This window comes from Mauremys reevesii, linkage group 3 (genome assembly GCF_016161935.1).
Source record: "Mauremys reevesii isolate NIE-2019 linkage group 3, ASM1616193v1, whole genome shotgun sequence".
Taxonomy (NCBI): domain Eukaryota; kingdom Metazoa; phylum Chordata; order Testudines; family Geoemydidae; genus Mauremys; species Mauremys reevesii.
Window position 1 is genome coordinate 122,041,787 of NC_052625.1, and position 13,139 is coordinate 122,054,925.

Here is a 13,139-nt window from a genome sequence, read left to right on the forward strand (position 1 = left end):
AAAGTGGGGAATCTGGTCAATTTACTGGAGTATGGAAGAGTATAGTGACTTGCTCCTGAGTGGCAATAGTACCACAAGCTTTTAACTGTAATGTGTTACTGCTGTATGGCTTACCAAGGCTCTTATTTACTCTTCCACCACTTTTTATTAGTATCTATTCTAATAACCACCCTTTCTGTATAGGAGCAACCCTATAGGGCTAGTGTATCTGTGTAACTGATAACTGTCTTAACAACTGCAAAGTTCTTGTTCTCCTATATCCATGATGGTGTCTTAGAGATGAGTTGTGTCACATGGTGATAGTCATGCACTATATACCTGGAGCTGCTGCTTCTATTTCCTCTACAGCTTGTCACATGACTCAATGTTGCAGGAAAAAAAAGTCAAAAGGTGGAGCTCAGAAGCTGTAGTAAAATAACGCAAATCTGTCACTCCTTTCAAAATGTTGGCTGGGTTCCAGTGCTGCCTGTAGAGCCTTTCCTAAGGCGGGTGTTTCACGGGCTGAGTATTCACTCGTGGTGTGACGGCGCAGCGAGGCTGGTGCCGACGGGGGGGCAGTGCTCCTGCAAAGAGCGCTGGGTGGCTGGACTCTGACTCGGAGCCATATTGTCCCATCCCCGTGCGGCCAGGGAAGGGGAGATAGCAGAGGGCTGATCCCAGCACCCCCAGCCGTGCTTCGGCGCCAGGGGGAACGGGCCTGGCCTGAGCCACGCGGTGTCTCCAGCGTAGGGGCCGCTCCCCTTATGTAAGCGGGGCAGGGCGGCGTTTAGCTGTAGGCGGGGGCGGCTCGTCTGAGCGGGAAACTTCCGGCGTGTCCCCGGCTGCATCGCGGCAGAGGCGGGATTAAACCGGGCTGCAGCGGCCGCAGCTCTCCCCGGCTTGCGGTGCAGCCGCACCGACTCTCGGCGGACTCCGGGCAGCGCCCTCCCGCGGCGGCGGCGGCATGTCCGGCGGCGGGCGGCTCGCGGGCCGGGTGTGCCTGGTGACCGGCGCCTCGCGGGGCCTCGGGAAGGGCATCGCGCTGCAGCTGTCGGAGGCGGGCGCCACCGTGTACATCACGGCCCGGCAGCGGGAGCCGCTGCTCCGGGCGGCGGAGGAGGTGTCGGCCCGGGGCGGGCGCTGCGTGCCCGTGGTGTGCGACTCGTCGCAGGAGGAGGAGGTGGCGGCGCTGTTCGAGCGGCTGCAGCAGGCGGAGGGCGGGCGGCTGGACGTGCTGGTGGCCAACGCCTTCTCCGGGGTGGATGCCATCGCCGCCCAGCAGGGACTGCCCTTCTGGGAGAGCCCGGCCGCCTTCTGGGACCAGATCAACAATGCGGGTCTGCGGGGCCACTACCTCTGCGCCCACTATGCCGCCCGCCTCATGGTGCCGGCCGGGCACGGCCTCATCGTCATCGTCTCCTCGCCCGGCGGCCTGCGCTACATGTTCAACGTGCCCTATGGCGTGGGCAAGGCCGCCTGCGACCGCCTGGCTGCCGACTGTGCCATCGAGCTGCGCCCCTACAGCGTGGCCTGCGTGACACTGTGGCCTGGCCTCGTCCGCACTGAGACAGTGCTGAAGGAGGCCGAGGGTTCAGGCCCGTGGGCCGTGCCGCTGCAGAAGATGATTGGCAATTCTGAGAGCCCTGAAGCGAGCGGCAAGTGCGTGGTGGGCCTGGCGTCCGATCCTGCCATCATGTGCCACAGCGGCAAGGTGCTGCTCACCCCAGACCTCGCCCGCCGCTACCGCTTCCGTGATGTGGATGGGAGACCCGTCTACAACTACGTATCCGTGCGCAATATTCTCGTGATGCTGATGCCACGGCTGACCTGCCTCTTCCGCCTCATCCCAGAGTGCGTCAGCATACCCAAATGGGCTCTTTCACTTTACTCCAGCAAATTCAGTGTCTACCCACCCCTGCAACCAGCCCCCAAACCTCGAAAAAATGTTTGATAAATTAATAATAAAAAATGTGCCCATGATGTTTTTTAATTTTCTGTTTCTTCGTTGCTTTCTGAAAATGTGTCTTGGGGTTGAAACTTTCCCCTCTGGTGCCCAGCGAGTCTTCAAAAATCCTCAAAGCTGGCTTTCCTCAGAGCTTATTCCTTTTTGGGTGAGGAACACTCCCTGATTTGGATATTCATTTTAAGGTGGTGTTTATAATCTCTCCCTCTGGGGATGAAGGGTTTGGCTGAGTGTTTCAGTGAGCCTTTGAAATCGTCCTTGAAGTTTTGCAATAATTCCTGCCTTCGTTTGCTCCCCATGGCCAAAGAGCAGCTATTCATGCTAGTTCCCCATAATGTAAAGACTATAGAACCTTTATTTAGTGTACAACCGCTTATCCATTTCCTGGAAAATTTTAAATTCAGATTTAATCGTGTATAGGAGTTTCTCATTAGAATGCTTCGGATACCCATAGATTTTGGAACAAATTTATCAGCTGTAGCCCACATGGTTCCAGGACATCTTGGTTTAGCAGAGGAGTTCTTACAGTACATAATAAAACTGGGATTATGTCCTGGTTTCAGTATAATTGGCTGATTGACCTTTTTACTGCCCCACAGTCCCAATATTAGACCCTGATGCATCTTCCAGGTGTAGGCAGTTATGATAAAAGGAAATGTCATTTACAAACATAGTAAAATTAGATGAGAATTTCTGGGAAAAGCACTTTACTGTAAAATTTATTCTGGTGATGCTACGACCTGATGTCTGAGTTTGAGATTGCAGTTTTACTCAGAAAAGTGACTGGAAAACATAGTATTGTGGGAGTTTTATTTGTGTCTCAATTTTTTTTATTCAAATACTCAGTTTACAGATAAAGTTCTGCTTTATGTTTTAATAACTGCTACCACTGTAAACTCAGTCTGAGAATTAAGCGCTAAACTGTATTTATTAGCTTTCAACTGGAATAAAGTTTCTTCAAATCAAATTATGATCTCCCACACCCTTGTGGAATCTTCTGTTATCAGTGGGATTGCATAAATGTGACTGACTGGAACTTTGGTAACAATTTTCCTTGGTGGCCATGGCTAGCAAGGGGGTGAAGTGGGGATATTGTTTGAAATCCTGCTTCAGAAAGGGGAAAAGAGGAAAAAGAAAGGGAGGATGGAAAAACAGAATGGGGGAAGAGACAGGGTGGGAGAGAGAGAGAGTGTGAAAGATGAATGGCAGAGTCTTTTTGAATACATAGTACATATTTTGTATTTTCATTTTTCCATTAATATTTACAGCAGGCTTGGGTGTGGCATTTTGGGATCTGATTGGGGAAAAAGGTTTTGTAATTCCAACATGAGTGTAATTAAATTTGGAAAGGTAATTACATTAGCTGAAATCAGCCAATTAGTTCACAACGTCCATCCAATCCAGTTTATAAACCCAAACATCCCACTGATAGCTCATGGAATAGGCAGTGGTCAGATTGTTTATTAACATCTGTTTCTTGGTTTGTTTCTCTAACAGTTAGTCAAACCATAAGCTTCCCATATGTCATAGGGAGGTATACACACTGGGATGACTTCAATATTCTCTTCCTTTCCTATGAGGAAATGACTAAGGTGAGGCATGTCAGTATCTTTACAGCTAATGTATAGAACCATAAACATGTCCAAGCAGATCAAATCTAGTCACACCATAGAATTACAGTGAGATGTGAAGTGCTGGCATCAGTGAAAAGGAACCTGGTCTTTCACAATGTTATCAAGTCTCATGTAAACCTAGGCAAAGCTTTCATAATGAAACCTGTAACCAAGACATACCTGTTCTTAGGTTTCATTATGAAAGTGAACCTTTAGGAGAATTTGGGCAGCTTGGGTTGACCTGTGTCCCTCCTTCTCTTCACACAATTCTCAGATACAGTCTGAAAAGCCCAAGCAAAATTTTAAGCCAATGAATTTGGCCAAATTTTATTAGTTGTTGAACCTGGATACCCTGCACCCATTAATTCCTTCCCACCCAACTAGTGTGTCATAATTAACAAATTTGATATCCATAGTTAAGTGTCCTAACAACTGACTTACCCTAGGAAGAAAGGCTCTGCATTGTCATGAGAGCCAGCTGAAATTTTTTTTTTTTTTTTGCTCTAGAGGTTAAGGCAGTCACTTTGCAAATAGGAAACTCAGGTTTGCAGGCTTGTGTTTTCAACATCCCATGTGTATGGTCAAAGTCCAGATGGGCTATTAGTTATGCTAGGGCGTCTCTCTTTGTGTCTCATAAACTTTTCATGAAAAATATTGATTATTAATTTCCTTTCCTCATTGGAAAGGAAACGGCATTTCAAAACCTTGACATTTTTGGTGAGATGGAATTGTTGCTTTCTGGCAGGCCTTAAATGTCATACATAGGTTTTACCTCTGTTACCCATTTTGTTCTGCACTCTTCTGCAAAATGACTGATATTGTGGCATTTTCTGCCCTTTGCATTCAATGCTGGATAGTCGTCCCTGTATGTGTGAGTCACAATAGTCCCATGTGCATGGTGCTGCTTTCGAATGCTGTTTGCACAAAGGGGTTGTGTACGTTTATTTTGTCTGTTCTTCCTAAGTTTAGAATATCAATAAGCCTTTTTAGTAGTCTATTGACTAGCTACTGGGCTTTTAATCTTTAAGGCCAGATCAAATTTTGATGGCTTCTTCTCTCAGAAATCCTTAATAGAAATGTCAGTTAATTTTCTGTTCCAAATGTGCTTGTTTTTACTGGATGCAAAGTCTCTGTTCCATTAGAAGGGGCACATTTCTAACAAATGCTTTGGCTTATTCTCTAAGCTTTTGACTATGTGGGTGCAAACAAGCTCTGTCATGGATAATACTTTGTTCAGGCACAAAGTAATCATTAAACTTCTTAAGGACTATCTCAGAGTTATTCATCTGTGCTTGCTTCTCAAACACACAAGCTCTGAAAATGTGTTCATCTTCTGTGGCATAAATGATAGCTCACCTGTGTGGCACCTTCTTCTTTGAATTTGATGGTAGGCTGTTGTATCCATTTTGCCATTCTGTGGCCTCTTAAAACTCTGGGGCAGCAAACTCAGGTATAGCTACGCTAGCAAGTGTAGATAAAGCCTTGCTCTCTCTCAGGTTTATGTCTGACACTATGCTGTGATATATACAATCACAGTTCTTCTTAAACAAGAGATATTAAAGGAAACTTCTACAACTACAGACGAACAAACAGGTTTCCACAAAGGTTTAGTTCCAGTTTTCCCTGTTGTTTATCAGGGACTACACCCTATCTAGAACTCTGTACAGCACACGGAAACATCTAGCATATGTCTACACTGCAAAGAAAAACCCACGACACCAAATAGCAGAGCACGGGTCAATAGCAGTGAGACATTCCTGCTTGGGCTCTGAAACCCTGCAAGAAAACCAGGCTCCAGCCTGAGCAGGAATATTTTTAGCCTCACTGCACAAATCCCATGAGTCCAATGCTGTTAACCCAGGCTCTGACACTTGGGGCCATGGGTTTTTCTTTGCAGTGTAGACATACTACTAGTGGCTGAATAATACACTGCAAATAACCATATAGTTACACCTACTGCCTAAAGGCTGTGCCTCCAATATGATACTTTCAAACCCCCACATTCTACATGACCCTCCAAACTCTCACTTGAGCCAAATTTCTCCTCTCACTGTGACCAACATTCCGTTTCACCAGGTTCCTACCACTGCTACCCACTTGCAACCAACTAACCCCTTTCCTTGTCTCCTTCAATTCCCCACCCACCATACTTACAATCTCTTTTACAAGCAGCACCAACAAGAAGGAATCTCAGGCGACAGTTCATCTTGGTGCAAATTTAGGCCCTCATCCTACAGACACTTTGGCATATGCTTATCTTTAAACATTTTGGCAGTTCCATTGACTTTAGTGGGACTAAGCTGATGTCGTAAAATACCCAAGTGCCAGCTCTCCTAGTCTCATTCAACAGCTGTGCCATTCCTAGAAAATGTAATTCTTAAAAAAGACCAAAATTCAGTGTAGTTGTTGGAGGTTTAAAGTCGGGTGAATTTTATAAAATTTGAAAAAGAAGTATTGCCAGTAGAATTGTCGAAAGGAGTACTGTGGGCCAATATAAAAACATAAGCAGAAGAGAGAGCAAACTTTAAACACTTTTTGTTATCAGATTAAACTCCACTGACCCCTCCAAGTACAGACGCTAATTCAGCAAAGCACAGGAAACGACTACATGGCTAACAGGACTAGTCTTCCTGCTATGCTAATTCAGAACAGGGAAAATAAAACAGCTCAGTGCCAAGGTATAGAGGGAGAAGAGGAGGGGACCCAGGACAGAGCCCTGTGGAATCCCCACAGACAGTTGGCGGGTTGATGAGGAGAATCTTCTGAATGACGGAGTGACTGGAGAGGGAAGGGGACTGAGCCGCAAAAGCTAAGAGAGGACAAAATTTCGAGAAGAGCCTGGACAACAAACAGGTTGAGGAGGTTGTGCAGTTTGTTCTATTTACTCTCAAAATGGAGCAAACTATGCGATCTATTTTTTTTTGTCCTTATGTGAATGAAATTCATCCTAGTGTGCAGGGCCAATACCAAGCCTATTAAACTATTTAAGCCCCAAAGCAGGGGAGGTGCTGGCAGAGTGGCCAGGGAGGTGGCCTGTAGATTAAGTCTCTGACTCAGTCTTGCATGGAATGGCATGGAAGGCTGTTGTGGAGGCAGGCTGGGGAAGGGATTAGGATCTGTGATTAAGTGGGTTCAGTGGCCCTGTGCAAGCATGTCAGAAGGGCTGTTCTATCCGTAGTCTAATACGGGGTTGCCTGATCCCATCTATACCCTTACTCATTGTAAAGCCTAGTCACTTGGACTTTAGGATGGTGACGAAAATATGTGGGTCTCTCTGTATGTGGGCTAGAAGGTAGGAGGTAGTTCAGGGGAGTGGCAGGAAGGTTTGTGGTTGTCCAGGCCTTCGCTGCTGGAAATAGGCCCCGGACTAGAACCCAGAGTAGAGGGCAGGCCTGGGGTCCCCTACCAGCCACTGAATGAGTGGCACAGTCTGGGCAGTGAACTTGGAGGCTGTTCAGGACCGTGTGTCCTAGGGAGTGGCCCAGCCAGGCAGTGGATTTAAGGCCTGTCTGGAATGGTGAGGAAGACGTAGATATTACGGAAGGGGAGGACTCTTGTGATTTGGCCGGAGGGCTAAGCAGCAAAGATGAGGCATGGCAGCACCTGAGACACAAGAGAGGGCCGCAGAGTGAGAGAGCAAGACACAGACTGGGGAAGTGCAAGAAGAGGGTGTTAGGCAGAAAGAGCTAATCCCTAGAGCAGCCAGGAGGGGAGGCACCACCTGCAGTGAGGAGAGGTCCCTGTGATACTGTGCCCTACCTATTTAGAGTGTAAGCACCTAAGAGTAGGGACCGACTCCTATGTGTACAATGCCTAGCACAATGGGGCTTTGAATCTTAACTGGGACTTCTAGTGTCATGGGTATAAAAATACTAATCTATGCACTTGATTTCAGTGTCAGTTCTTTCTGAAGCTCTGCCCCCAATGAATAATCTTCACCTGTACGTCCTCCAGTTCCACTTCCAGAGCAACAAAGAAGAAATAATGAGCTCTAAAACATAAGCAGCAGTTCCTGGAGGAAATATAGGATGGGACAAATGGAGATGAAATGTGTAACCCTGCGGTTTGAATTGCTTCCCTAGGCTGCGGGCATTGCACACACCAATGGGGCCTTGCATTCCTCCGTTACCTTCCACAAACCACACCTCATCCCTCTCTATTTCAGGACCACTGCAAACCCTCATTCTTCTCTCCTCTCCAGGCCAGGGGGCTGGGGCTCTCTGTCCCCATTCTCCCCTCCCCCCATACCAGGGTCCACCATTCTCCTTTCGTCCACCTAGGATTAGCACCTTTGACAGTCAAAAGAACTGGCACCCCACCTCCCAAGGCAAGCTCACTGCAACCCCAACCACAAGGCAATTCTGCAACCCCCCTCTCCCTTCAACAGCCACTTATAGTATCTAAAGAGATAACACATCTAGATAAGATTGATAAAATTGCATGGTCAGCCTCACTCTTGTGTGACTCAAACCTTCCCCCACACACGTGAGGTGCTCTTGTGTGTTGATGGGCAGACAACTACTGTATTTTCAATAGTTTTGATCTGTTATCACTTAAACTGCAGAAGTGGAAACACTGCAGCATCTTTAGCTGGACACAGAAACCTTTAACATTAGATATCCCAGTGTATTGTTATTTTGGCCATTGGAAATGGGTGTCCCTCTTTATCTTAGCTGCTCCAGACATTCTGTTTCCAGCCTGCTGATTCATTTTGCTCCCTATTCCTGTCATCCAAGAAATAAGGCCTCATCCATGTCCATTACTCATATCAAGCCTGGCCTACAAAGCTACACATCCATTAGAAGACAGGAAGATAATTTAAAACACTGCAAGCTCTTAATCCCCCATTTGATGCTACTGCAATATTTGATTTATCTTGCAATGAACACTTTCAAGTTTTACAAAAGAGAATTTGAGCCAAAGGTCATGCTCCAGTTGAGCCCAGAGATTATTTGGCAGTGTCATTTCCTCTTTGTTTCCAAGGCAGCCAGCGGTTCTCTTCCACTGCCAAACCAGCTCTGGGGTTGCCAGCCTTTCAAAAAAGAGCATGGCTTTTCCCATGGCCTTTTTGAAAAGTATGTATGCGCCTTTTGTGCACATGCAACTGTAACGTGGTTCAAAGCAAACGCAGACTGCAGAAGCGAACATCAGTTATTAGTCTGGCTTTGCTCCTCACTCCCCTTTGCTATGCACCCCCTTTTTTGACCTGTAAGCTGTGAAAATGAAGTTAATAACAAGGCTGACTCTACTGCACCCACACACCTTTAGTCCACCAGCAGCCTGCTAGTGCTGCACCTTTGAGTTATTCTGTCCTTTCCATCATGTGGTAAGATCAGCTCCCAGCTAGCACCCACAGACCCAAGTATCATATGCCATGTAGGAATCATTTGAAAACATCTCACCACATCAAGCTCAAAGCAAGACTGGGAAAAAGGCTGTGAGAATGGAATTCCAGAACTGAGGGGAAAATATCTTAGCATTGTTGACATGAATAGTAGAATTTGAACAATAACTGCTTGTTCTTGTCATCACCCAGTGTGAACATCAGGCCCCTAGTGAGTGCTGAAAATTAAGTCCCTATGTTTTCTTGGCAATCAAACAAACAAATAAATAAATAAGGATTATTGTGTGTGAAAGAAATTAAGGCACTTAACTAAGGTATCCAAACTTGAGAAAAGTAGAGAGAGAATTGCTCAGGCCTTCCACCCTGTCCCATAACATGGTAAGAAGAGGGCAGCTGGTAACACTGCCAATAAATTCAGAAATAGATAAAAGGAAATCCATGGAATCACAGTAGCAATACCACAGAGAAGGTTGCATGAAACATTTCATTCTATTTGTTACCCCTTTCACAGCATTTGCAAATTCCTTTTGGCTTCCAATTTCTCATACTATCCCCTATCAGAAACGAGCAAGAAAGTGAAGGCTTTGAAGCACTATAATGTTGATTTTGATGCTGTAGAAGGAGTAGTCACTTTGATGCTGTAGTAAAATTTTTAAATGAAAAATGTCTGCAACAGCCAATAGCTCCCAGACATAGCCATGATAGTCATAAGCAGGCTGGCAGCAGAGGAGCGAGTTGTTTAGTCTCTATTATTGGGATTTTGAATGTCTCATATTAATTCAATGGGTGCCACAAAAGCTATTGTTGTACAAATGCTGAAAAGGGGGTTACCAATTTGTCCACAGGGCTCCAGTTTAGAAACCTGCCTTGCAGCTTTGACCATCTCTGCATTTGAATCATTCAGCTTTCCATTTAAACTGGACTATGCAAGGACACATCTAGTACTGTCGAAGGATGACTGTAATTTGCCTGAAAAAGACTGCTCCAAGATACACTGACCCAGGGAAAGGAGAAACAGGAATTTGTGTCTGGGGTGGCTAATGGCAGCTATTGCTCTTATCATGATTTCATTAATTTTATCCTGAGTCAGTTGGTGAGGCATGCCTTTGGGAATCTTGCAGAGGAAATTGTGTAACTTGCTTTGACAAAGGGAATGTGTTCTCTATTGTCACAACTAACTTAAAATGGCACGTATTCACCTTTTTTATTACAAGGTTGTTGCCTTTTTGACTGAAGTATCAAATAAGACCTTGTCTTAATCATTGTAATTGTCTGATTTATGTCCTTACCACAAGGGAATTCCGAGGTTTCCTCCCTTTGCGTTCAGGTATCTCAGTTTACATAATTTAACCTACAGTTCTGAGGTGTTGACCTCTTCCTGCTGCTCTAACTCACTAAGGTGAATGAAGGGTGGAGCAGCATCTTTTATCTCTGAAGTTTCCCTCTTCTGTGAATTTGTCAGTCCCTTAACACTATGTTGTGGCGGTGTGTTTAGTTCCATTTTGCAACCCCAAACTGGGTCTGGCCAGGAAGGCTGCACAATAGCTTCCCGCAGCCCCGCTCAAAGTAGCAACTCGCACAGTTGAGAACACACAGACCAGGGCCTCTCTTCACTGGACATTTGTCCCTTTAATCAGTATTTCAGTTTTCTATAATGGGAGCCTGCTACTTACACCATTGTTCTTGGAAGACCTGGACATATTGTTTTATATGTAGAGATGTCTTTGTATCTTTTCCCAAACATACACACACATATTAAGTTAATCTGGCACAGTTCTGTGTTGTATTTGTAAAAGTGAAGTGCTAATAAAAGCTGCTTTCCCAGCAGGAAAAAAATATTATAATAAAATGAAATCACTTCTGTTTTACATATGTTGTCTCTAAAAGGATGCCAAGGCTTGGGGTGAGAACTCTCACTCCCTGGGGAATGATTCACAGGGGCAGGAGCTGTCTGTGTGGGTGGCTCCTGGCTCTGCTGGCCCACTTTTCCCTGGCAGCTTCTGCAATGAGCTGACTTGTTTCACTTCTAGATTTCCATACATAAATGAAGCTGGTCAGCTGGAGAAAGTGCCACTAGTGGCATTCTCTTCTTTCTAAGCAGAGAGGGGTATGCCTGCAAGTGGGCAGGCCAGGGCTCCAAAGTTCTGCTCGGTATCAGCCTCCTCCTCCTCAGGTGGTGCCCTTGTATTCCTGATTCTGAGCTCATTGCACAACTGTAGGTATGCATGCGGTGGCCTGGCTACATTCATCACCATAAGAAGTGCAGCATTAGCCAATTTTCCCCATGCTGCCTTCCTTTCATCCCCTCATCCTTCTTATGTTTGCAAACCAGCAGCATTTTCAAAGCAAGTGCTGCCAGCCTGGCAGCACTTGCTTTGAAAATGCTGCTGGTTTGCAAACATAAGAAGGATGAGGGGATGAAAACAAGAAGCATCTTGAGAATTAAAGCGTTTGACGCTAAGTCTCACAATTCACAGCACGAAAAAATCCCAGAATGCATACAGAACAGTGGCTGAGCAGAATGCTGAGTGCTCATACTGAAACAGCACCATGCTGTGAGGCCACAAAGATGGGAGGTAACATTGACTTGAATGCGGGATAACAATGTGGTGTCTATGAACTGATCAGGGGTCCCTTGTTGCAGATTGCTGAAGGCAGATGAAACCCCCCACAATGTACCAAGTTACAAACATAGCCATGGCCTGGAAGAGCTGCTGTAGTGGTAAAGGTCTATGTGTTCAGTACCAAAGGGCCTAGGTTTAAACCATGAAAGTGGTAATTACACACACTCTGCTTGGTAATATTTAAACTGTGTAATTAGGAACTAAATTTCATAATAATCACTCACTATTTTACAAAAGGATATAGATATATGTGTGTCAATATGGTATATCAAAGGATTTTCTCCTTTTATGAATAAACTACCTGAAAGTAGTAGCAGACTTTGACTCCCTCAGGGAGCTGATGGGCAGGATCTCTTGGGAGAATAACATGAGGGGGAAACGAGTCCAGGAGAGCCGGGTGTATTTTAAAGAATCCTTATTGAGGTTGCAGAAAAAACGTGTAGAAAGAATAGTAAATATGGCAGGCAACCAGCTTGGCATAACAGTGAAATACTTGCTGATCTTAAATGCAAAAAAGAAGCTTACAAGAAGTGGAAGATTGGACGATTGACCAGGAAGGAGAATAAAAATATTGCTCAGGCATGCGGGAGTGAAATCAGGAAGACCAAATCACACTTGGAGTTGCTGACAGCAAGAGATGTTAAGATAACAAGAAGGGTTTCTTCAGGTATGTTAGCAACAAGAAGAAAGTCAAGGAAAGTGTGGGCCCCCTACTGAATGAGGGAGGCAACCTAGTGACAGAGGATGTGGAAAAAGCTAATGTACTCAATGATTTTTTTCCCTCTGTCTTCATAAAAAAGGTCAGCTCCCAGACTGCTGCACGGGGCAGCACAGTATGAGGAGAAGGTGACCAGCCCTCTGTGGAGAAAGAAGTGGTTCAGGACTATTTAGAAAAACTGGATGAGCATGAGTCCATTGAGCCGGATGCGCTGAATCCGAGGATGCTAAAGGAGTTGGCGGATGTGATCGCAGAGCCATTGGCCATTATCTTTGAAAACTCATGGCAATCGGGGGAGATCCCGGATGAGTGGAAAAAGGCTAATGAAGTGCCCATCTTTAAAAAAGGGAAGAAGGAGGATCTGAGGAACTACAGGCCAGTCAGCCTCACCTCAGTCCCTGGAAAAATCATGAAGCAGGTCCTCAAGGAATTAATTCTGAAGCACTTAGAGGAGAGGAAAATGATCAGGAACAGTCAGCATGGATTCACCAAGGGCAAATCATGCCTGACTAACTTAATTGCCTTCTATGAGGAGATAGCTGGGTCTGTGGATGAGGGGAAAGCAGTGGATGTGTTATTCCTTGACTTTAGCAAAGCTTTTGATATGGTCTCCCACAGTATTCTTGCCAGCAAGTTAAAGAAGTATGGGCTGGACAAATGGACTATAAGGTGAATAGAAAGCTGGCTAGATCGTCGGGCTCAACGGGTAGTGATCAATGGCTCCATGTCTAGTTGGCAGCTGGTTTCAAGCGGAGTGCCCCAAGGGTCGGTCCTGGGGCCAGTTTTGTTCAATATCTTCATTAATGATCTGGAGGATGGCGCGAATTGCACTCTCAGCAAGTTTGCAGATGACACTAAACTGGGAGGAGTGGTAGATATGCTGGAGGGTAGGGATAGG

General features: G+C 45.7%; 1 protein-coding gene across 1 annotated transcript; it reads left to right on the forward strand.

The window, feature by feature from the left end:
* Positions 1-71: 71 nt before the first annotated feature.
* Positions 72-2,881, forward strand: DHRS1 (dehydrogenase/reductase 1). The gene has a single exon (XM_039533073.1). The coding sequence runs from the start codon at positions 944-946 to the stop codon at positions 1,928-1,930; it is 987 nt and encodes a 328-aa protein (XP_039389007.1). The 5' UTR covers positions 72-943; the 3' UTR covers positions 1,931-2,881.
* Positions 2,882-13,139: the final 10,258 nt, after the last annotated feature.